Source organism: Caretta caretta, chromosome 7, assembly GCF_965140235.1.
Source record: "Caretta caretta isolate rCarCar2 chromosome 7, rCarCar1.hap1, whole genome shotgun sequence".
Lineage (NCBI taxonomy): Eukaryota > Metazoa > Chordata > Testudines > Cheloniidae > Caretta > Caretta caretta.
This window is the reverse complement of record NC_134212.1, coordinates 51,685,717-51,711,677: the sequence shown is the minus strand read 5'-3', so window position 1 is coordinate 51,711,677 and position 25,961 is coordinate 51,685,717. Positions and strand designations below refer to the sequence as shown.

Sequence of the window (25,961 nt, the reverse complement as noted above, 5' to 3'; positions counted from 1 at the left end):
TTCTGCTTTTGTTAGCCATCCGGAAGCAGGGTCTTCACCCTGGTGATACCTCCATATTCATTTCCCTGCAACGAAAGCTGGAACCCAGCACACTCGGCATGCAGCTGTATAAAGAGGCACCCATCACCTCCGTTTAACAACTTCCTTGTTTGATGTGAAGAGTGAGAGGACGAGCCTTCTGAGGCTATCTGGGCAGGGTTCAAAACAGGACTTTTCCGGCCGATCCACATACACTGAACATGGCTCAGTCAGGAGCTAATTCAGGACTCTTCTCAGAATGAAGCATGGCACTGAAATTATCTCCTTGATCATCAGCCACATGCTCAGCCCTGTACACATAGACCGAGAACACCCCTACCCACCACACCGTTCACATCATATCAGTGGAGAGCAGCAGAAGTGAAGGGAATGACAAACAGAACCTGCCCCCAGCTGCAGGAGCCCCACAGAGTGGGAAGCTACATTGTGCAGCAGCACTGGGGCTCACCTTTATACTCAGGCGTGAACTCCTTCATTTCCGGGGGCAGGGACTCATAGAAGCGCTGTTCTCGGGAAATGAGGGGCTTGCAAACAGTGTGGTCATCGTAGCGCATCATGCTGCTGTGGCCGCCCACCTGGTGAATGAAAGGCTCCAACAGGACCCCTCGCTCTCCGGCTCGACTGGCATTTTTGCCATACTTGCCCACTTCCATGGTTTGACAAACACACATTGCGTTCGGCACCAGTTGCACGCTTGGGGCATGGGGAGAGCCGCATGGGCTGGGAGGGGGCAGCTTCACGAGAGGCAGACAGCCACGGCTGAGAAATCCCAGGAATTAGTCTTGTTCTGATCTGCAAAACAATGGAGAATCCTATGAGAAAAGAGCTGTTCTCACCTCACTGTTTGGCCTGTCTCCCTAGTAACTTTTACCACAGAGTCCAACAAGTTTTCTACTAATGAAGCAAAGGTGATCCTTCAACCATACCTGTAGCCCTGCCCGCATGGACGGGGATGCACACACTCGCTACTATTAGTATTTGGATCAAAAATGTCCAGCTCCCCACCCCACCCCCACGTCCAGCATATGCTCTGACTCTTCAGGGCTAGCAGGACTTTCCCACAGGGGTTTATCAAGTGATGGCTGGAAGAAATCTAGTATTTTGATTCCACTTAGAAAGTTATTTCCATGTGCTAATGGATCTTGCCATTAATAAAGTGATGTCACAATTGCAGCATACATTATGAGGGAGACACCCCCCCTTTGCCAACCCTCCCCGCAAATATCTAGCGCTAAGAGTAGCACAAATACACAGAAAACTCCTTCAGGAATCCAAATCCTGCTATTTCTGCCACCAAGTTTCTGGGATCCAACTTTATCTTTGATAAACTGCTACCATCCTAGTTAGTCTCCAGTGAGGACTGCTGTAACCTCCCGCGCCTGCCCTCCCGATGGCACACGCTACCACCCAAAACACAGCCTCTGGCCGCATCCTCCTGCCCCGATCCCTGCCTACATCACTCCCCATCCACTCTCTCCACTGGCACCTCCAGCTCCACTAATCATCTTCTTCAAGCTCCTTGGCTTCAGCTTCGAGCACAGCCCCCCATTCACCCTGCCTCACCTGATCAGGTGGCCAATGCTGAGCTGCTTGTGTGCCCCACTCCCCAGCCTCTCAGCTTCCTGCGGACACTATCATCCCCACAGTCATTCAGCCCTGTAACCTCTCTGATTCGGCCTTCCCTCTTGACCCACATATTCAGGCTGTGTCCAAATCCCGCTGCATAAGAAAAAGCAGCATCTCTGAAACTGGCCTTTTCTTCTTCGCCAACACAGCTAAACTCTCACCCCAGCCCTCAATGTCTCACACCATGGCTACTGCAGCCCCTCCTCACTGGCCCCCAATATGACACCTTGCTTGCCTCGGGTCCATTCTGAACGCAGCTGCTCAAGTTGCCTTGCTGGCTTGTCACTCTGACCACCTCAGTCTACGTCCCAGATGCCTCTGCTCACAACAAAATGGACAGTAGAGACAAGCCCATGGCCCTTCCTAACTTAGTGCTGCCGTACCTCAGTGATCTAGTAACTGACTGCAACATTAACCCCAGCTTGCCAGCATTCCCAGCCTCTACCGCCCAGCAGTCAGCATCCCCTTACATGCCTCCTGCGTTCTCATGCTGCCCCTTATGCATGGCAGGATCTCCCCAGTAAAGCATATCCTGCTTCTGATCCCGCCTTAGTGGCTTGGCTCATGAACATTTAGTTTGAGCGTGCTTAGGATTCATGTGGACCCTGCTCCATTAGCTGGAAGTTGAAGCTAGGCAAATTCAGACCAGAAATAAGGTGTAAATTTATAATGGTGAGAGTAATTAACCACTGGAACAATCCTTGACAATTTTTAATTTAGGATGGGCTGTTTCTCTAAAAGTTCTGTTGTGGAAATTATTATGGGGCAGCTCTCTGGCCTGTGCTATACAAGGGCTCACACTAGATCAGGGGTGGGCAAACTGCGGCCCGCAAGCCATTTTGAACTGGCCCACAAGCTCCAGCTGGGGAGCCTGGTTGGGAGCCGCACCACGCGGCTCAGCCCCACTCCGGCGCTCCAGCTGGGGTGCTGGGTCAGGGGCCGTACCACGCGGCTCCTGGAAGCCATGGCATGGCCCCACTCCGAGGGTCGGGGGCCACTTCACACCTAGAAGCCAGAGAAGGGACATGCCACTGCTTCCAGGAGCCACTTGAGGCAAGCGCCGCTCGGTGCCTGGACCCATGAGCCTCTCCCCATGCCCCAACCCCCTGCTCCAGCCCTGACCCCCCATCTGCTCTCCAAACCCCTTGATCCCAGCACAGAGAACCCTCCTGCACCCCAAACCTCTCATCCCCAGCCCCACCCCAGAGCCTGCATCCCCAGCCAGAACCTGCATCCCTTCCCATGCCCCTACCCCAGCCCTGATCCCCCTCCTAACCCCTCGGTCCCAGCCCAGAGCACCCTCCTACACCCCAAACTCCTCATCCCCAGCCCCACCCCAGAGCCCGCACCCCCAACCAGAGCCCTCACCCCCTCTCGCACCTCAACCCCAATTTTGTGAGCATTCATGGCCCGCCATACAATTTCTATTTCCCAATGTGGCCCTCAGGCCAAAAAGTTTGCCCACCGCAGCACTAGATCAGTGGTCCCTTCTAGCCCTGGAATCTCTGAGATCAGAAGCTTTTTGAGGCAGGGACCTGCTCCTTTAATTTGTTTGTGAAGGGTCTTGCACGCCCATGGGTGCTGCAGAACTAAGGAAGTCATATAAAGAAAAGAGGGACTCTTGCCTGAGAAATGCTGATGGGGCAGATTGGCTGGCCTGCCTGCCATTCTCTGCCTTCACTACACAGTTAAGTTGGAATCTTTCCCAGGTCTTATGCATGGACAGAGGGAGGGTTGGGCTAAGACCCTTGGAGGTGGGTTTGGAGGTACTTTATGCCCAGGCTAGCTGGCCTAGCTAGTGAGCCAGGTTAGAACCTGGGCTCCAGTTCAACTCAGGCTGGAACCACCCCCTTTGTGGTGAGAATGCAGGCAAAAAAAAACAAACAAAAAAACCCCTCACTCACATAGAATCATAGAATATCAGGGTTGGAAGGGACCCCAGAAGGTCATCTAGTCCAACCCCCTGCTCGAAGCAGGACCAATTCCCAGTTAAATCATCCCAGCCAGGGCTTTGTCAAGCCTGACCTTAAAAACCTCTAAGGAAGGAGATTCTACCACCTCCCTAGGTAACGCATTCCAGTGTTTCACCACCCTCTTAGTGAAAAAGTTTTTCCTAATATCCAATCTAAACCTCCCCCACTGCAACTTGAGACCATTACTCCTCGTTCTGTCATCTGCTACCATTGACCATTGTCATCTGCTACCATTGCCCCTACTTATACATGCTGATAGCCCTGCAATACCTTTCCCACAACTTCCCCCCAGAGGACAGACAAGTTCTCCTGCAACTGACACAACGGACTGGGAAAGAATCCTAGAGTGTCTCAGCACAAAGAAGTATGGGATATGCCCCCAGAGACACTCAGGTAAGCACAGACACAGTAAAGGCACAGTAAAGTGGGTAGGTCTGTGCTGTAGGGATGCTCCAACCTGGATGAGGCTAAGCAGGGTGCTCAGACCCAGGTGCCAATAACTGTGGAGTGCAGACAGCCCCTGTGGTGTTTCTTGGAAGTGGGTCAAGGGTTTGAACCACATAGAAAAGGGGAGTAGAATTTTCTAATGTTTCCATCCACTGCCTTTTCACAAGGAGGAGACCAGCAGAGGGGCAAGATGGTGCTGTGCGCTGGAGGTCAGCCACAGATTAGAGCAGAACGAGGCAGGAGTTATTTGGGGTCTCTTCCTGCAGTCTCAATGGTGCCTAGGAGAAGTTTATATTCCCAGCATTCTGCAGTGTGAGGTCCTGTCAGCACCTCTGTACCAGACAAAGCAATGGGCATTGACATAATAGCATCCAAATGCATGGCTATCATCATATACAAGGTTCAACAGCTTTCAGCATCCCCACCATACAAACAGTTCCATCGCCCCTCCAAGGTAGGACTTTGGTTCTGTCACAGCTCTGATGTGGGTTTCTTGTAATCAAGTCACAGGCTGCAGTTCTTCCCCAGCACACTGGATGGAGCACGTTAGCCTCCACCTTGCCTCCCTACAGCACAGGTATGTGAAGAGGGAAAGATGTTCCCTGAAGAAGGTCTAGCCAGGATATAATCAACCTTTTCAATGACAGACGTGATTTCCTCAGCACTGCCGGCTCTCTCAACCTGGTTGGGACTGTCATACCATCTGAAGTTTTTAGTGACCCAGGTCTTGGGTTCATGCGATTCCAGAGGAATCTCAGCTGAAGGAGAAAAGATTTACAAGTATGCCAATGGTAGGGTGAGACACATGCCAGGAGCCTGAGGTGGGCTTTTGGCACCAGCCCTATCAGCATGAGAGTCAAACTTATGTCAAGGAGGCCATGGGTCCACACTGATACTTTGAAGCAGATCCTTTGGCCCAGTCTACTTGCTCAATGCCCCTTGGGTCATACAAAGAGAGCAGAAGCTGCCTGGTGGAGGGAGTCTCCAGTGGCTGCAGAGCCAGCACATTCAGCTCTTATGCCTCCCTGACCTCTGCCTCAGTGTAGCACTGTTAGGGTGGGGACAGGACAAGGGCATATTGAGAGTGGGAGGGGCTGTGTCTGGTGCCCTCCAGCTATCCCTAACTGGCAAGTGATCTCTTGGGGACCACAGTCAACTAGCACATGAGCCTGGGGCAGGGCAGAGAACCAGGAAGTTGTAATGGATTGTTGATTTTCCCGCACTCCTAGGCTCCGTGAGGAAGACTTCCCAGTCTTAGGTGCGGTCAGTCAAACTCCTGTCCCACTTGCTGAGGTTCCCACAGCCCAGCAGGGAGGTAACGATGAACAGCCACAGGTACTTTCATTGCTCCTGTAATGCAGCAGGAAGCCAGCAGGGGAGCTGCTAAACAGCTGGAGCAGGGAAGGGACAACAGCTGCTCACAGCATTTTGGTTCAAAGCAAAGCTGCTCTAGACAGGGGTTGTAACTTGTGCTGCGGGGGGTGAGGGGGGTGAGGCAATGCCCGCCACAGTGACTAAAACTGATCCAAACCCTTCACTGTAAACCTCACAGGGTGCAGCCCTGTACATTGAGGGCCACAGGTTGGACATCCTGACCTCAGGCTCTGGGATGCATCTCCTGGGTCCCATATGGGAAACACAGAGATGAGGTTCTTCCTCAACTGGCCACAAGATGTCTCTGTTGCCACACATATTTGAAAGGACCCGAAGTATCTCTAGGATGGGGATATAACAGCTCTGTTCTTCTAATGCAGGGGTTCTCAAACTTCATTGTACCATGACCCCCTTCTGACAACAAAAATTACTACACAACCCGTGGAGTGGGGACTGATGCCTGAGCCCCACCATCCTAGGTGGGGGGCCCAAAGCCCGAGCCCCACTGCTCCAGCTGTATGTGTGCGTGGGGGACAAAGCCCCAAATTGGAGGCCTGTAACCTGAACCCCATCACACAGGGCTGAAGCCCTCATGCTTCGGCCCTGGGTCATGGGTCTCAGGCTTCAGCCCCGGACTCCAGCAAGTCTAACACGGGCGATTTAATTCTAGTATTTTAATAAAAGTGGTATAGCTTGTGGCGCAGAAATTTGCGAGTGTAGACATACCCTCAGTATGATCCTAAAACACAAAGGCTTAATCACAAACCAAAAGGTTTTATTCCCAATGACCTGACATAAAAGTCACCCACAAAACTGGGCTAAGAAAGACTGCTGCATTTACTCAGCTGTGCTCTCAGAAATAAAGTGATGGCTGCAGCACTCAAAACCCATTTCAAGTACAGCTGGACAAATTATTTGTAGTGAATAATATACCTGATTGAATGAACCCTTTTTATTGATGGCAATTATTTGCAGAGCCTTTTTTAAAAAGTTTATTTGACATTCATAATTACTCACTCCCTTGCCTTTGAGGTAGTCTAATGGAAAGCATGTATGGTAAATGATTATTATTACACATGGACACTACACAGGCACTAAACTGACAGATGGCTCCTTCAACCAGTTACAAAACTCTAGATACTTGAAAGCTTAAGAATTACTCACCCTGGCTCTTATTAATCTTGTTTAGCTAGCCTCTTATCAAAATCACTGTACTTGCAGTAGTACTGCACAACACAACATGCATAATGTCAGTCTATTGCTGAGAATGAATTGGAGAGGGATCTATTCACTCAAGCAGGTTCCTTGGCAGCTGTTCGGTGCTGCTGTGTTTGTTCCTGCTATATGTCAAACCAAGGAATGAGAATCTTATCAAAAGGCAACAGAACATTAAATCAATTTAACGAAAAACATTTGTGAAGCAGGATGGATTGATTTAAATCAGCTTTTAATCATGATTTAAATCAGCAAGTAGAAAACCTTAATTTAAATAATCAATCTTAATCATATTCTGCGTTTGTACTTTTTAGTTATTCTCCTAAAGAAAGATTGATTCTCATTGGTTGGTACCCATTAAAACATGTCAATCTGCAACTAATCATAGCCTTTACATGAAATTTAGTGTTTCTTTTTGCTAACCAGGAGGGTACACTATATCTATACACTTATTTAAACAATTATATAGCTTAACTTTTTACTAGATGATTAATGTCTTGCTTGTGGCACCTTAGAGACTAACCAATTTATTTGAGCATAAGCTTTCGTGAGCTACAGATCACTTCATCGGATGTTACGGATCCGATGAAGTGAGCTGTAGCATCATCAGATGTTCACACGGCTGTTACTCTGAAAAATGTCTTGCTTGTGATTGGCGTCAAGCTCTATCTGGATGGAAATTCAAATTCAATAAAAAATGCACAAAACCAACATTTTAAAAATTAAATTTAAGTGTATTGGATACATAAGAAAAAAGTTTGTCAAAACATGTTTTCCATTTAAAACTGATTTATTAAACAAAGGAAGTATTATCTGTAGTTAGTGAATTGAACTGATAGTTTCTGGTCATCATGCCCATCCTTCAGGATTTTGGAACTAGTAGATATCATCCTCTCACATCTAGCTTTTATTCACGGATTGCAAAAGAAAAACTTTCCTGCTTTTTCAACTACCAGTTGGTTTCTTAACTTTGAATGAACTAGCCAATGAACTGAACTAACTGAATAAACTATAATCAAGAAAATACTCTCTCTACACCTGCAGAAGACGCTACTGCTGTCAAAAGCTAGTTTAGCACTTCAACAAACTCAGATTCTAGGCGCTTAACTAGTGACTTCCACCAGTTCAGTGGTCTGACTCTCTTAAAACTTTGCAGTAATCATGTACTGCTTCATTTTTTTTTGTATTTCATTTAAATTATATTTTAAATAAACATCAGTATAGGTTTACAATTTCAAATTTAATTTAAAAAACCCTATGTGATGTTATTGACATAACCTGTGACCGTATAGATCATTGTTGCAACCAGGGTCCTATGCAGGGCTTTGGAGCGAAGCCCGGAGCTGGAGCACAGAGCAGCTCCAGAGCAGTGGAGCGGCTCCAAAGCCCTGGTCCTATGGTCAAGTGGAGGAGGTCAACTGAGGTGTCTATGGAAAAGTTGTAGTTTGCTGATTATGATTATGCTGTATGTGTGTATCGTTTTTGTATCTGAAGTTATGAATATTGGCTATGTACTTGCATCTCAATGTGTTTGATTCTAAGTAGCGTCAGTGAAGCACTTGGTCAGCTACTTGAGAAAGGACTATTCTCAGTAAGTGCCCAGTCAAGAAACACTTAACTGACAATGGACTTTGGGAGATGCCAATCCACATCTGAGCTTTCCTGGGAAAGTTCAAACTACAGTACAGACCTGTTTACGAGCGGATGTCGGGAGTCAAGCCGTCACAACCGCGTGTTAATGGACCACGGGTTAAGAGGGCCATGCTGAAACATCTTAAGATATCTATATATACACACACACACACGTATAATTATCTAGGATTACATACGTATTCACAGCGTTCCAAATACTACAGGCCTATCTGTTAATGGCGCTTTGCAAGAATATAAATTCAAATGTGTTATCTAATAAAAACATTACTACTACTACTACTACTACACAGGGGTGAAAATAAGTCAGGACACTTACTGGTACGGGGCGGGGGCAGCTCTGGCCCCCGGAAGGGGCGGGGCCTCAGGCAGAAAGGCAGGGCGAGGGTTCAGCATCCCCCCACCAGCCCTTCCAGGCTGCCTGGTCTGCGCCGCCTGGGGTTCCCGTGTTGATTTAAAGAATCATAGAATATCAGGGTTGGAAGGGACCCCTGAAGGTCATCTAGTCCAACCCCCCACTCGAAGCAGGACCAATTCCCAGTTAAATCATCCCAGCCAGGGCTTTGTCAAGCCTGACCTTAAAAACCTCTAAGGAAGGAAATTCTACCACCTCCCTAGGTAACGCATTCCAGTGTTTCACTACCCTCTTAGTGAAAAAGTTTTTCCTAATATCCAATCTAAACCTCCCCCATTGCAACTTGAGACCATTACTCCTCGTTCTGTCATCTGCTACCATTGAGAACAGTCTAGAGCCATCCTCTTTGGAACCCCCTTTCAGGTAGTTGAAAGCAGCTATCAAATCCCCCCTCATTCTTCTCTTCTGCAGGCTAAACAATCCCAGCTCCCTCAGCCTCTCCTCATAACTCATGTGTTCCAGACCCCTAATCATTTTTGTTGCCCTTCGCTGGACTCTCTCCAATTTACCCACATCCTTCTTGTAGTGTGGGGCCCAAAACTGGACACAGTACTCCAGATGAGGCCTCACCAATGTCGAATAGAGGGGGACGATCACGTCCCTCGATCTGCTCGCTATGCCCCTACTTATACATCCCAAAATGCCATTGGCCTTCTTGGCAACAAGGGCACACTGCTGACTCAGATCCAGCTTCTCGTCCACTGTCACCCCTAGGTCCTTTTCCGCAGAACTGCTGCCTAGCCATTCGGTCCCTAGTCTGTAGTGGTGCATTGGATTCTTCTGTCCTAAGTGCAGGACCCTGCACTTATCCTTATTGAACCTCATCAGATTTCTTTTGGCCCAATCCTCCAATTTGTCTAGGTCCTTCTGTATCCTATCCCTCCCCTCCAGCAATTCTACCACTCCTCCCAGTTTAGTATCATCCACAAATTTGCTGAGAGTGCAATCCACACCATCCTCCAGATCATTTATGAAGATATTGAACAAAACCGGCCCCAGGACCGACCCTTGGGGCACTCCACTTGATACCGGCTGCCAACTAGACATGGAGCCATTGATAACTACCCGTTGAGCCAGACAATCTAGCCAGCTTTCTACCCACCTTATAGTGCATTCATCCAGCCCATACTTCCTTAACTTGCTGACAAGAATACTGTGGGAGACCGTGTCAAAAGCTTTGCTAAAGTCAAGAAACAATACATCCACTGCTTTCCCTTCATCCACAGAACCAGTAATCTCATCATAGAAGGCGATTAGATTAGTCAGGCATGACCTTCCCTTGGTGAATCCATGCTGGCTGTTCCTGATCACTTTCCTCTCATGCAAGTGCATCAGGATTGATTCTTTGAGGACCTGCTCCATGATTTTTCCAGGGACTGAGGTGAGGGTGACTGGCCTGTAGTTCCCAGGATCCTCCTTCTTCCCTTTTTTAAAGATTGGCACTACATTAGCCTTTTTCCAGTCATCCGGGACTTCCCCCGTTCGCCACGAGTTTTCAAAGATAATGGCCAATGGCTCTGCAATCACAGCCGCCAATTCCTTCAGCACTCTCGGATGCAACTCGTCCGGCCCCATGGACTTGTGCACGTCCAGCTTTTCTAAATAGTCCCTAACCACCTCTATCTCCACAGAGGGTTGGCCATCTCTTCCCCATTTTGTGATGCCCAGCGCAGCAGTCTGGGAGCTGACCTTGTTAGTGAAGACAGAGGCAAAAAAAGCATTGAGTACATTAGCTTTTTCCACATCCTCTGTCACTAGGTTGTTTCCCTCATTCAGTAAGGGGCCCACACTTTCCTTGGCTTTCTTCTTGTTGCCAACATACCTGAAGAAACCCTTCTTGTTACTCTTGACATCTCTTGCTAGCTGCAGCTCCAGGTGCGATTTGGCCCTCCTGATATCATTCCTACATGCCCAGCAATATTTTTATACTCTTCCCTGGTCATATGTCCAACCTTCCACTTCTTGTAAGCTTCTTTTTTATGTTTCAGATCCGCTAGGATTTCACCATTAAGCCAAGCTCGTCGCCTGCCATATTTACTATTCTTTCGACTCATTGGGATGGTTTACCACTGCTGCGGTAGCAGCGTCCGGAGCCCCGGGCCGTTTTAAATCGCTGGCACCAGGGCAGCTGCTTTGAGGATCCTTAAAGCACTGCCGCAGCAAAGGACTATCCTTTAACATTTTAACATTGCTGCCCCTTCTCCCCCCCCCCCCCCCCCCATCAGCAGCAAAGACGTACAACATGTTTCCACTCCACACTTCCTGTTGATTTCTATGTCAGTGAGTTAGTGACCAAATCTGTAGCGCTACACAGCAAGTTCCTGTATCATGTGTTAACAAGTCATGTGTGTTAAATAGGTAGCACTGGGAGGCATGGCGCTACCGCGCGTTAAGCGCATTCGTGTGTAAACACGTCTGTACTGTAACATGTAAACACTGGCGTCGGCCTGCAAAAAGCTGAATCATTCATGAACATGTGACTTGCCTGGTGGCTACAAACTCCATCTTGTTACTGTGACTTTGCACAGAAGAACAAAGGGGTTTCAGCCCACAAGAGGGAGAATACAAAAGACCCTGGAAGCCTCTCTGTTTTGCCTTCAGCTAGCTTGAGAGATGACTTCTCCACCCCAAAGAGATGTCTGAAAGAAACTGGAACAAAGGACAGTAACTACGGGGGTGTGAGTGATTGCTGGACCCAGACTAGGAAGGAGTCCAGTCTGTGAAAGAAGCTTATTGGAACATCTCTGGGGGTGAGATTTCATCTGTAATCAGTTTCTTAATGTATTAGGTTTCGACTTCCGAGTTTTGTTTTATTTTGCTTGGTAACTTACTTTGTTCTGTCTGTTATTACTTGGAATCACTTAAATCCTTTTTTATATTTAATAAAATCACTCTTCTTATAAATTAACCCAGAGCAAGTGATTAATTCCTGCGGGAGCAAACAGCTGTACATATCTCTCTATCAGTGTTATAGAAGGCAGACAATTTATAAGTTTACCCTGCCAGCCGTCAAGTATCATTCCTCAGTGAAGTCACACCCTTATCTCCCATCACCATCTAGTATTGGTGCAATACCCCAGGGAAACAGAGGCACTAAACTAGCAGAAGACACTAAACTAGGAAAACTCCCATGCAACATTACCAGGTTAATACTCCCTACTCCATCACAGCAGATTATAAAACCGCAGGCCAGAGCCACCTTCCCCTTTAGTACAGGTAGCTGCAGTCTGCTCCATTTTATGCAAGGGAAATTAGATCCCCAGGTTTGTGGTCACATTGAGTGGGGCTTTGGCTAGGACACTGGAGTTTTAGATTAGCTCCAGATTGCCTGACTTCCCCTGAAATCAGATAATTCCATGCCCACATGACCTCAACGGCCCTCATAAAATAATGATATCTGCAAGTGACAAGCTGTCAAGGTTCCTTCCCCACTCTGAACTCTAGGGTACAGATTTGGGGACCTGCATGAAAGACCCCTAAGCTTATTCTTACCAGCTTAGGATAAAAACTTTCCCAAGGTACAAACTTCGCCTTGTCCTTGAACAGTATGCTGCCACCACCAAGCGATTTAAAAAAAAACAGGGAAAGAGACCATTTGGAGACATCTTCCCCCAAAATATCCCCCCAACCCTTACACCCTCTTTCCTGGGGAAGGCTTGATATAATAATATCCTCAACAATTGGTACAGGTGAACACGGCCCCAAACCCTTGGATCTTAAGAACAATGAAACAACAATCAGGTCCTTAAGAGAAGAATTTTATTTAAAGAAAAGGTAAAAGAATCACCTCTGTAAAATCAGGATGGTAAATACCTTACAGGGGAAACAGATTCAAAACATAGAGAATCCCTCTAGGCAAAACCTTAAGTTACAAAAAAGAGACTAAAACAGGAATACACATTCCCTCTAGCACAGCGAATTTTACAAGCCAAAAACTAAAAGAAAATCTAACGCATTTTCTAGCTAGATTACTTACTAACTTCACAGGAGTTGGAAGCCTAGCATCCTTGATCTGTTCCTGGCAAAGGTAACACACAGAGAAAACCCTTTGTCCCCCCCTCCAGATTTGAAAGAATCTTGTCCCCTCATTGGCCATTTTGGGTCAGGTGCCAGCAGGGTTACCTTAGCTTCTTAACTCTTTACAGGTGAAAGGATTTTGCCTCTGGCCAGGAGGGATTTTATAACACTGTATACAGAAAGGTGGTTACCCTTCCCTTTATATTTATGACACAGACACAAGCAGGGAAGCACTGTTAAGCCAAAGCTCTTTGGATTATATTAAAGAAGTTCTGTATTAAAATCACAAATGAGTTTGATTCCCCAAAGTTTAAATTCCAGGGTATTACTAATTAAGAGGTCTCTTGGTTTTTGGTACTGTTTCTCTCCCTCTCTGTGTGAAACTCGCAAGCGAATTGTATTAGTACATTCTAAGACAGAGGCTGTTCTCAAAGCAACACTTTGTAACAGAAATAGCACACAGACTCCCCACCCTTTTGTTGTATTTATCTCACTTTGTTAACAATTGTGATTAAAATAGAAATAGAGGATGTATGTGGATGGATGCTTGGTGTGGATAATAACTGATCGATCAGGGAGGTGCCAGTCTAAGAATCACGTGTCCATCGGCCAAAGAAGGCATCAAGTGGAAACAACCAGAGGACCCCTGGAGGGCAGACTGGAATCCACCCAACAGCCTCAAGGATGGGAGAACCAAAGAACAACACGGAGCCATCAGGAATATGCCATCTGTTGACTGATTCAGCAACAGCATGATGAAGCAATTCCCATAGACTAGCATAGGAATAAATTCCTATAAAAATGGACTCTAGAAACTGAGAACTTTGGGGTCTGATTCTGCAAACCAACTTCCAGGAGCGTCAGATGTGCATCTGACAAGGCCCTGCTCCCTCTTCGTGTCCAAGCCACCTGGGCAGTGACTTGGCATGAGCAACTCTAAGGCTGGTAACTATGATAACAACCTTTCATAACCTGCATGCGTGTATGAATGAATGTGTGAATAAATATGAAACTGAATGGAATGTTATAGATATAAGTAACTGCTAACTACGATTCTTTCTGTATTCACAATAAATGTGGCATTTTTACTTTTCCCCTTTAATAAGATCCTGCTGGTTTTTATTTTATTGGTATAACAAGCTGGGGTTGGAGAAGACTATAGGGAAGAGATAACACCCAACCAGGCCTTTAGTCTTTAACCCTTCATCATACTTGTGTGCTGCAAGCAAGTGACAAGGCAATGAAATCAGTGGAATGTCAGTTGCAGAGCTTTGCTTTGACAGGGAAATTCAGTGCAGTCAAAGGGGTAAATGGGAATTCCCTGGCTCTTGGGCATGTTTCATCTTAAAAAGGAGGACGGGAGAAGATTGAGAAATTCAAACAAAAACTACAATCAAGAAGACTGTATTGTATTGTAAGCATGAAAACCCTTACACTTTGTAGACGACAGATCTATACTGGGAGGAGCAGAATGGAGCAGCTGGGGACTCATGAACAACTGCTAATGAAGTGAGAGAGCTCAGACAGACAATACCTGGTATGGATCATGCATCACAGGCTTTGTCCTCATAAATGGGATGCTGTGTGGACACTTTATTTTGGTCTAGCCTAAACTTGTTCCTAATGGACTTCGGTTAAACCCAAATAAACCTAGTTTAAACAAAAACCAGTGTCCACCCAGCCTTTGACACTGAATTAACTAAATCAGGTTAAAAAGAAACCCCACACCTTTAGTTAAATCTAAAGCCCTCAGAAAGCATATTAAATGATCTGATCCAGTGAGTAAGAGCAGTCTGCAACACAGAGAGAGAAAGAGGGAGGCAGGCAGGCAAACAAGCAACGCATGACTTCCCAGTCTGGAAATACTAACAATCTGAACCACAAGAACTGCAGCTTTCTCTCCTTGTGCGATTCAGTTCATCTCCTCTTCTCTAGCAAACCAAATAGCCAGTTACAAGGAGGCAAAGAAAGGAATTCTAGGTTAGACTAAATTCACTCTCTCTCCAGATAACCAAGTACTGTTTCCTAACAAGCTAGCAGACTGAGAAGAAAATCTTAGAAAAGGGGAGTCAAGACAGCTGGCAGCTAACATAGCACAATTCCCTGTCCCATGGTCACAAAGAAGCTGCTTGGGAGAACAGGAACATACAGACTGAACTGTCCCCCCTGTACCATGAAAGGACGTGCTGGGGATTCTAGCACCCTGAAAAACTTCAGAGGTTTGCACTGGCACTTTCACTGACTAGTTATTACAAAAGTGCATACTCCATCTCCGGCCTCAGCAACTTTTTCTGCCTCTTCCAAATATTCAGACAAGGAACTCCCCCCTTCTCTGGCTAGAAATAAACACTGATTTATAATAAGCACTCCCACTAGCAAGTGTTCTTACAGATCTTTGAGGGTAATAGTTTTGAAGTGTCCCCCTATGACTGACAGACTCTGGGGATTTGACAGTCCAGCCACCAGGGTTTCACTTCCCAAATGCAGAATTCTGATGAGTTCGGCCTACCTGTTCCCCTTCAGGCGAAAATTTCTGCCGTTTTGTATTCTCTGAAAGAAGCCAACAAAGCTGGCATCAGTAAAACTGGACATCCCTTATGACAGGATGGAAAGGACACCAGGAGATGCTTTTCTCTGTGTGATCTTACTAGGCAAGGGACATGGCAGAAGTCACTTACACTGTGAGTAACTCATGGGGTAGCTTTAGTTGTGCCATCATTCCCTCCTTGAGCAACTGCTGATTCGAAGTAGCTAGCATTCTAGCTCACTCTTTGTCAGTCACCTCTAAGGTACTGTCATTACTTAGCCTCATTTCCTAGAAAATACACCAAGGGCAATGCCACAGATTGCATTTACCAACTTTAATCTGATCCAGCTCTGACTAAGCATCTCTGAAATCTGCATTACTTCTAAGTCTGTTTCAACCCCTTCCAAGACCTCACTGTATCTGAAGGATAACAATTATAGTTGCAGCCATAAAGCAGGAGACATAGTCTACTGTAAACCATACTTGCCTTGAACACAGGCACTGAGAGAAACAACTGGCACTTCTGCAGTATGAACTGGATGACCAATCCCAGCTATCATGGTGGGCCCTCGTCCATGCTCAGTAGAAATGCCTATATTGGAAATACTCTGATTAAGTGTCATCCAGACCTGTTTTACAAAGTCTATGGCAACTAACACCTAGCAATGGTAAAATGCATTCTGTATGATAAGGAGCTCCGACAGAACTCCTGAGAACAGGAAGACTCCGTGCAAAACGCTGAGTTCCCAGCTTCAAACCGTGCAAACACTTTTCAAAGAAATGGTTAGAAAAAGTTAACACGCTGGGAAAACTACCATTTTTCCCCCAACCTTATTCTCAAATAGCGTGACCAGATGCCCTGATTTTATTGGGACTGTACCAATATTAAGGGCTTTGTCTTCTATAGGACCCTATTACCATCTCCCCTCCGGTACCAATTTTTTACCCTTGCTATCTGGCCACCCTATTCTCTGAAACTGTTACACTGTTTTTGCTCAAACTTTCCAACGTTCTTCACCTTGAGGCAGAGACCAGGTGTGAAAAATGTCAATTTAAAGTTCGGCAAAGCTACAAATAATGAACTCAGAGGTTTAATTGACACGCAAAAAGCCTTAAAGGTGCAGTTAAGATTGCAGGCACCTTACAAACAGTTTTATGCTGCTCATGCCATCCCAGAATGGAGGAGCTTCACTCCCAAATCTCCAACCAGGAAGCATGGTGCTAAAGTTCCCTTCAACACGCCTTATAAGAACATTAGTGTTGTTTTGGTATTTCTTTTAATGCCAATGCCCTTGGAAGGGGTGTTGAAGGCCATTGGGGGGACAGGCCTTGCTGGGTACAGGGAGCATCCTCCCACAGCAACTGGTCCTCGGTCATGCACCCCTCATGCTGCCGCTACACACTTCAGGAGGAACTGGATGGGATTGTCAGATTTTATGGTCAGAAGCAATAGAGCTTTGAGCTCCAGAACACCATAAACCCTCATCCAGTAATGCATGCCTCAGGTCCATAACTTCTGGTTGAACTGTAATGTATCTTAATAGTAAACATTCACTCTTGATTTTAAGACTCCAAGTGATGGAGAAAGTACCATATCCCCAGATAAGTTGTTGTAATAATTCCTTTCAATATTAAAAAACTGCAACTTATTTCTAGTCTCAACTTGTCTTCAACTTCCTGCCACTGTATCTTTCTGCCTTTGTCCAATAGGTTAAAGACCCCTCCAACATCAGAAACCTCTTCCCCATGTAGGTACACACAGGACATATCCAACCTTCGCATCAATCCATAGAACCCTTCTGGATGGCTAAGAGAAATTTGACCTTCTTCATTCTCATGGTAAGGCAGGTTTTCCAGAAGATGTCTAATTTCTTAGGGCTGTCATCTGGAAGATTTGATTTAGATCAGCATTCCCCAAACTTTTGAGGGTTGCACCCCCCTCACCCCTGTTCAAGCCCCCCTCCGACCCTCCTGGAGCTGGGGCTGGAAGAAGGCTGGGGGAGGGGGAATGGACAGGGGTAAAGGGGGGTAGGCTGGGGGTGGGTCTGGGGCCAGGAGTGGGACTGAGGCTGGGGCAGAGCCACAGCCAGACTGCGGTAGGGGCCTGCAGCCAGGTGCAGCTCTGTTCCTGGCCTTGGCCCCAGCCTCTGCCCCAGGCCAGGAACAGAGCCCCGACCAGCGGCCGGGGCTGTCACAAGGCTGGGTGTGGAGCCACGCTGAGGCTGGGGACGGGGCCAGGCGCAACGTTCCCTCTAATTTTTTCCATCCATGTGTGGAATAAATTTTGTTATGTGCACCGCGATACGTGCGAATGTGCGCCACCAGTAGAAACAAAAAACCTAGATACAATATATATTTTTTTAAAGTTACCATAGGGATAATTACTCCAGTCAGGACAGATTAGGCATTTTAGAACTCACTACTCAAAGAATTAAATTTAAGTGAAAGACAAATAAAAATTATGAAATGCATAGACCCGTCAAAACACTAAAATGTCACACTTTGAAAGTGTGTGTTGGGGGTTGGGAGGGGGAGAGACGCCTGCTGGGGAAATCTCAGAAACAGTGCACTGTCTCCTTAAGAAAGGCACTCACTCACTGTTCACCATGAGTCCTGAGCCAGGCTCTGTCCCTTGCTCTGCAAAGATTGGGTATAGGGACAGAGGAGAGGGGGACACCCTGATATCAGGACCTCCCCCGCCCCCCACTCTGCACAGCCAAAAGGAGGTTCCTGGGAACAACTGCAGGATGGAGCAACATTGGGGGAGGGGCACCTGAACACAAGCTGCTGCCTATGCGCGCTCTGCTATCAGCTGGCAGCATTAGACTCTCTCCTGGGCGGCCACAAAGGCGTGCAGCTTATAGGGAACACAGGCCAGGCGTGGGATGCAGCTAGGAACCAGAGCAGAGCTGTGGGCGCGGGGTGGGGGAGTGGTAGGGTTAGTCACACAAATGAGGGTCATTCTTGTCAGTTGCCAGCTTGTGCAGATCAAGGAGTGACTGGTTCACATTCTTTTCCAGGTGCAAGGCACCCTCCATTGCTGTCAACCCATTCTCCCAATCATCACGATCTGGTTTCTTGATGTCCTGCAAAAAGATGCGACCGCCCCTCTGGTTCTGCAGCTTCATGAGTTTTTCAGCATGCTCACGCTCCTCATGGGACTGGTGCAGGAAATACTTGGCAAAGTTCTTTAGAGCCACATCATCCCGGTCAAAATAGACACGCTGAGGTACACGTAGGAGGCGTAGAGCTCCAGGTTGATCTGGCGGTTGAGGGCCGCTTCGCAGTCCTGGTTGTAGTTCTGGCGCACCTGGGATGGAGACGAAGACATGGCGCTGCTGCTGTTCCTGCTGCTGCTGCTACGGGAGCCAAGAGGATACAAGGGAGGCTGGGTGATGCTCTCTCTGTGCCCCTGTGGGGGCTTGCCCAGGCCCTGCCACCCCCCTTCCCGGACAGTCCTACACATGCACCCCACACTTTGAGGACCTCTGCTTTAGATAAACAAATCACTGGGTTCAATGCAGAGGTGTCTGGGGGAAATGTAATGGCATGCGACAGAGAGGGTTAGAGTGGATGGTGCCTTCTGGATTTCAACTCTATGAATGTGTTCTGAACCCATTCCAGTTTCCTTCCATGTCCCTTCCAAAGTGCAGACTCCAGAATCATCACAGTATCCATCAACGGTCTCGCTAATGTTATATGCGGAGGTAACGCTACCTCCCTACTCCAACTCAACATTCCCCTGATCCAAGGATCAAATTGGTCCTCTTAGCCACAGCACTGAGTTAGGGGTACCCCATATGCCCCTCAGGACCATGGTAGTCTTTGCTATGTGTGTGCAGTACCCAGCCACGATGGGGCCCCAATCCCAACTGGGACCTTTGGGCACTGCGATAAATGCATATTTACTCTATTACTTCACCACACTACTGGCAGGGTAAGGTACAAGGAACACCAAGCAGAACACTGATCAAAGGCAAGTCAGAAGGGTCTGGGGTGGTTTTCCTTTATGAGTGTTGGAGTCACCCTGCACACACATGGCTCTCCTGTACTGCTATACCACTTTGTCAGCCCGCAAAAGGTGCCCAGGGTGGGGACTCTACTTCCCTTTCCTGTAGCTCACAGACGTACCACACTAGTCTGCTCCCTTATCCTTACTTAAAGCTCTCTCAGCTGGCCCTATATTCCTGCACCTTTATTGACTAACGGACGTGCCATTTCCTCAAGGAAATATTTTCACAGCATTTTCCATATTACTGACAGCTGAAGTGGAAAATTACAATTATGTCCTAAACTACACGCTATCGATTGCACTCCTCCCTTCACCCAGCACATACAAGAAAAAATACCGTGCCGTACTGTCCTCCAGGATCAGCAGTTCGAGCACAAGCTCACGCTATGCGGGTTTATAAAACTCTCTCTCCTTGAGCCAACAAGTAACATTTTGCATGACACAGGAAGGGCATTCTCAAAGTTCTTTGGGCCGCAGTCTGCCAGCCTTGCTCACATTGAGCAGCACCCAGCTCCAAGGAGTCCTATTAGTTTCAACGGGATTACGTGAAGGAGACCTTCTCTGACATAGCTACCACCTCTTGAGGAGGTGGATTTATTATGCCGAAGGCAGAGCTCTCTCCCGTCGGCATAGCACATCTTCACCAGATGTGTGACAGTGATGTTGCGCTGCTAGTGTAGACTAGGCCCTCCGTTTAGGCTTTTTTATAGGCAACGCGGGGAGGGGGGGCGGAAATCTGGGGAGCTATAGAAAATACAATGGGCCAGATTCTCAACTGTGCATGAGGGAGCCAGCTGCAGACCCCTCCCCCCACCATCCTGTGCCCCCTGGCATCAGCATAAGTTAAAGCAGTTCCTTGGCTGCAGTGGCTCTAACTTAAGCCACTGACATAGGATCTCTAGGAGACTTGACACCCAATCTTCCACTGACATATGGAGTACCCCTCTGCCAAACCGCCTACACAGGGGTGGAAGTGGCTGGCACAGGAGACAATGGAGAGCTCCCCTGAATGAGGAGGAATTCTCCAAAGGCCAGCTACAGCCAGAGTCTAGCCACTTTGCATCAAAGTGGTCACAACAGACTGGAAAATCCAGCACAGTGTTCTTTTAACCAGTTTCCCCCTCCATCCCCTGAATCTTTGACCCCAGAAAGTTTAAACAGAAGGACCGTTAGCTTCAAACCAAGACAAAAAGTTATCTGCAAAATCAAATGTTTTCTTCAGAAAATTATGAGAGTTTGCAAGATCAGGGGGAATGTGTGTCTATAATCACAAAATTTACACCCTCCATTCCCACTCCCAAGTTCCTCTCACCACCCATTCTCATGGATGCCAAGGTAAGGACAAGGGTTCTACAGAGCTGTACAGTCAGACTGACGGATGGGTTTCCATGGACCTTTCAAATACTGTAACACTGGTCAGTGTGGCTTCTGACCCACAAAAATTATTGACCCAAGAGTTCATCTCAGAGGGCAAGATTGTGCCAGGAATTTGAGAGCCCACTCAAAACCACATCACTCATGTGACACCTTTTCCTGCTCCTGTGGGACAGGGTACCAGGGGCAACAAAAATAAAGTTAATCCAGCCCTTCCTGCTGCTGTTCCTTTCCCCTCTTAGCTATTAGCGGCTACAACTACTCCACTTTTCTCTGCTCCATCCCAGCAACATCAGGTGGGAGATGTCACCCGGTGTGGTGCACAGGCAGTGTGCACTTCAGCCCTCAGCTCTACTGACCATGGCACCCAGGAAAGGTACAGGAGCATACCAGGTGGCGGTACCTTTCCTAGCAGTCTGATTTTCAGAGATGAAAGTATCCAGAGTACAAAGAGATTTCAGTGGGAATTCATTTAAATATCAAAAATTCAGATTTAGGCTCTTAACTTTATGCACCCAAGTTTGGAAGTTTCAGACACAGGGTACTGGTAACTTTGGTTTACAACCACAACTAACAATATAATGATCACTAAGAAGTCTACTAGCCCTGTAATGCCAAAGCACGGTAATTCAGGGAGCTGTTACAGACAAGAGACACTAGTGTTCCATTTAGGCTTTCAGAAAAATAGCAGGTCTGCAGCTCACACAGCAAACAAACTTCCAACAGCTGACCTGCTGTCTGTCTAGTTACTATTTCAACATCCTGCAAAAAATGGTTAAATTTCTAATGGAAAATACTAACACCAAGGAGGTTCTACATTGCTTTCCTAGGATTTGCAAAAACTAAAATTTGAACTTGGTGATTAAGATAGCAGAAAGAAACCATACAGAAAGCAGAGATGTAACAATACATCAGCTGTTTGATTAATAGGTTTTAATAGATTTGAAGGCCAGAAGAGACCACTACGATCATCTATTCTGACCTCCTGTGTAACACAGGCCAGAGAATTTCCCCAAAAGCGTTTTCTACGAAAACATCCAATTTTGATTAAAAAAAACTGTCAGCGGTGGAGAATCCACCATGACCCTTGGTAAACTGTTCCAATGGTTAGTTACCTTCACTGTAAAAATGCAGGCCTTATTTCCAGTCTGAATTCCAGCCATTGGATCATTTTAGACCCTTCTCTGCTACACTGAAAAGCCCACGGTTAGTAGGTACTTATAGACTATAATCAAGTCAACCTTTAATCTTCTCTTTGAACTCCTTGAGTATTACACTATCAGGCATGTTTTCTAATCCTTTAATAATTCTCCTATTTTCTGAACCATCTCGAATTTATCAACATCCTTCTTGATTTGTGGAAATGGCCACAGCATTCCAGCAGCGGTACACCAGTGCCAAATAAAACACCCTCTCTACTCCTATACAAAATCCCCCTGTGCATGCATTCAAGGAATGCATTAGCTCTTTTGGCCACAGCACCACACTGGGAATTCATGTTCAGCTGATTATCCACCACCACCCCCAAATCTTTTTCAGAGTCACTGCTTCCCAGGATAGTCTCCCCCATTCTGTAAGTAAGGCCTACATTCTTTGTTCTGAGATTTACACATTTACATTTAGCCACATTAAAATGCATATTGCTTCCTTGCACCCTGGTTACCAAGTAATCCAAACTACTCTGTATGTGTGACCTATCCTCTTCATTATTTACCACTCTCCCAATTTGGGTATCAGCTGCAACCTTATTACTGATGATTTTATGTTTTCTTCCAGGTCACTGACAACAATGTTAAATAGTATATGGTCACAAACTGACCCCTGCACGACCCTACTGGAAACAGACTGATGATTCCCCATTTACAATTCTTGTTTTTCTGCCATATGGTGATAGTGGAACAGTGAAAGCAATGGCATGACTACAGTTGGATCTTAAGGTCTTTTATCCAGTCCAGAGCAGACGTATTAGCTATGTGAATGCCTGTGACACCTCCAAGATGAGCATAAAGAAAAGGAGTACTTGTGGCACCTTAGAGACTAACAAATTTATTCGAGCATAAGCTTTCGTGAGCTACAGCTCACTTCATCGGATGCATTCAGTGGAAAATACAATGGGGAGATTTATATACACAGAGAACATGAAACAATGGGTGTTACCATACACACTCTAACCAGAGTGATCGCTTAAAGTGAGCTATTACCAGCAGGAGAGTTGGGGGGGGGGGGGGGACGGACCTTTTGTAGTGATAATCAAGGTGGGCCATTTCCAGCAGTTCCGTCTGAGGAACAGTAGGGGGTGGGGGAGGGGGGAGAAGATAAACATGGGAAAATAGTTTTACTTTGTGTAATGACCCATCCACTCCCAGTCTCTATTCAAGCCTAAGTTAATTGTATCCACTTTGCAAATTAATTCCAATTCAGCAGTCTCTCGTTGGAGTCTGCTTTGATGAGCATGTGACCGTCTGATGCATCCAATAGTTTGCATCACACCACAGTCACAGTTTGATGATTCCCCCACTTTCCCTCTATGGAGTAAATATGTACATCTTCCATATCAGATGAGAATATGGTTTTGAGCGGTCCACACACACTGTGGGGAGGAGAAGTCTGGCACTTGCACAGTTGGGTCGATTAGATTTTTTTTGTTTGGCATGTTGGCAGCAGCCCAGGCTTCAGACCTCTTCTGCAAACACCCTTCTCTTCCATAAGGAGGGCTGTGGCACGAGATCAGAAGGGTTTTCTTGGTTTTAGTCAGTGGCGAGGAGGGTGTTCTAGATCATGGCGGAGCGGTAGTGTAGTATTTGCCATGATCTTTATGTACCCCCTAACTGTTGCAGCATCTTGTTGAATAGTTGCTCATGCAACGTTAGCCAATACTGATAGCCATGGAAATAGCACTGGTGTGAGGATGCAGTTAACTATGCAAAGAGCGGTGTTAATTTCAGTGTCCATTAAAATGGTGTGTGAACTTCCGCTCCAAACTGGGGCATAGTGTGGAATGGACCAGAGCTAGTATGGATATTTGGAGGGTGTGGGAGTCCCTTCCACAAGACACTCTTGCATGCTTCTGTACGATATTGACCCTGGCCTTTGTCTGCCTTTTGGTTTGTTCAAGGTGGCGACAGAAACTGAGCATGCAGTCCAGGGTTATCCCCAGGTACCATGGATTATGATTGTGCATTAATGGCGACTCACAGAAATTGATGTTTAATGTCTTCTTGGCCTGGGTATTATTCAAATGGAAAGCTGAGACCACTCTTTGTGGCATTTGGCTTTAACTGCTCTGCCCTGAAATAGGTTTCTAGGTCTTGTTCTAGACCAGACGTTCTCAAACTTCATTGCACTGCGACCCCCTTCTCACAACAACACCGGTGTCGGGGGTGGCACTAGGCATTCTAGGATAGGGTTACTTTGACTCAGGTCTGTGCACTGCAGTGTGGATGCCAGAGCACTGGGTTTGAGCACGGGTCAGAAAATCCTTAACCTAGAGTTAAAATGCAGTGTAGACACTCTGAATACCATCTGAGACCCACCCTTTTAAGCTGCTTTCAAATACAGTAGGATACAGAGATTTTCATATTATGTCACAATTGAATCATGGGGGTTGGGGAGAGAACCAAGACCGTAGTCAGAGTGACAAGATTTTAAACTGAAAAGATGGGTCAGATAATATCTTTTATTGGACCAACTCCTGTTGGGGAGAGAGACAAGCTTTCACGCTTCACAGAGCTCTTCTTCAGATCTGAGAAACTTAGGTGTCCCAGCTAAATACAAGGTGGAACAGATTGTTCAACGTAAGTAGTTAACACATTTAAAGGGACCATTCCAGGTGAAGTGGCCAGTTAACACCCCTCCAGTCACAAAGAGGAAAGGAAGGGAGAGGGAGAAAAGTTGCTGGGGAGGCAGGATGTTAGTGGGTTGTTGTATGAAGCCATAAATCCAGTGCGTCTATTCAGTTCATGATTTTTAGTGTCTAGCAAAGTTATGAATTTAAGCTCCCAGGCTCGTCTTTTGAAAGTGTTGTGCAGGTTTCCTTTGGGGGATAAGGACTGATTGATCATTCTGTATGTGACCTCTTTATGAAGTGTTCATCCACAGGTGACAGCGTGTTTTTGCCCTTTATTGTTTTCCTATGTGAATTCATTTGAGAGCGTAATGATTGTCTGGTTTCTCCCGTATAGTTGCTACTGGGGCATTTAGTGCACTGGATGAGGTACATCACATGTTGTGATAGGCATGTGTAGGACCCACAGATTTTGAAAGGTGTCTTGTGGGGGTGCTGATCGTTGTAGCAGTGGAGGTATGTCCACAAGTTTCGCATCTGTTGTTCTGGCAGGTTCTGATGCTATTTGTTGGTGTGTCCTGGTCTATGTGGAGCTTGCTTCTGATGAGCTTACAGAGGTTGGGGGTGTGTTTTGAAGGCCAGAAGAGGGGGGTTCAGGAAAGATTTCTTTCAGGATGGGATCCCCCACCGAATATGGGTGGTAATTATTTGACGACACCCCATATGAGTTTCAGTGTGGAGTGGTAGATGACAACTAGCGGTGTGCTGTTAGGATACAGATATTCAGGCCTGTCTGTAAAGGCCTATACTCTAAGAATTTAGGTGTATTCTTATCACTTAGCTAGTTATAGAGGTATAAAAGAAAGAATAAAAATCACAGTCTGCCTGTTTACGGGCTTTCTCTTACAGTGACCCTGTTCTTAGGCTAAGATCTTTGGCTAAACAGCAGAGGCAGCCATAACCTGGGAAGTGTATGGTCACATCTTCACATTCCAATAAGGCAATCTGGGGCTGTTAGAAAGGTGATCTGATCCATCACCTCCAGAGAAAGGGAAGAGCCTAGAGGACGTAAAGGAAGTTTAGTTTGATAGTTTTCTGTTCGGTAAGAACTCACTTATCAATAGACAGCTAGGAAACCCTTATGTCTTTATAGATGTAGTTGTGAAATCCTCACTTCTGTATTGTTTTGTCATTATAGTTCCCACTTTGCTATTGTTTATTTGCATGGTCTCTGTCTGGTTCTGTGATTGTTTCTGTCTGCTGTATAATTAATTTTGCTGGGTGTAAAGTAATTAAGGTGGTGGGATATAATTGGTTAAATAATCATGTTACAATATGTTAGGATTGGTTAGTTAAATTTCAGGAAAATGATTGGTTAAGGTATAGCTAAGCAGAACTCAAGTTTTATTATATAGTCTGAAGTCAATCAGGAAGTAAGGGGGGGGGGGAATGGGAACAGTGAATGGGGGTGGGGAAATTGGAATCATGTTTTGCTAAGGGGGTGAATG

At 46.4% G+C, this 25,961-nt stretch overlaps 1 protein-coding gene and 1 pseudogene across 10 annotated transcripts in view; both read right to left on the bottom strand.

Moving 5' to 3' along the window:
* The window catches only part of IP6K1 (inositol hexakisphosphate kinase 1), a 124,260-nt gene that overhangs the window by 70,906 nt on the left and 27,393 nt on the right, over window positions 1-25,961 (bottom strand). For 6 of the 10 annotated variants that reach the window (XM_048856556.2, XM_048856550.2, XM_048856552.2 and 3 more), the window contains one exon: window positions 615-831. The exons of 1 other annotated variant lie outside the window; for it this stretch is intronic. In XM_048856556.2, the coding sequence (XP_048712513.2) occupies window positions 615-831 (217 nt within the window). Of the gene's footprint in view, window positions 1-487; window positions 832-25,961 lie in introns of all 10 variants that reach the window. 3 more of the 10 variants (XM_075130652.1, XM_048856558.2, XM_048856559.2) reach the window with 1 other exon arrangement.
* Window positions 18,208-18,685, bottom strand: LOC125639468 (ferritin heavy chain pseudogene; annotated as a pseudogene).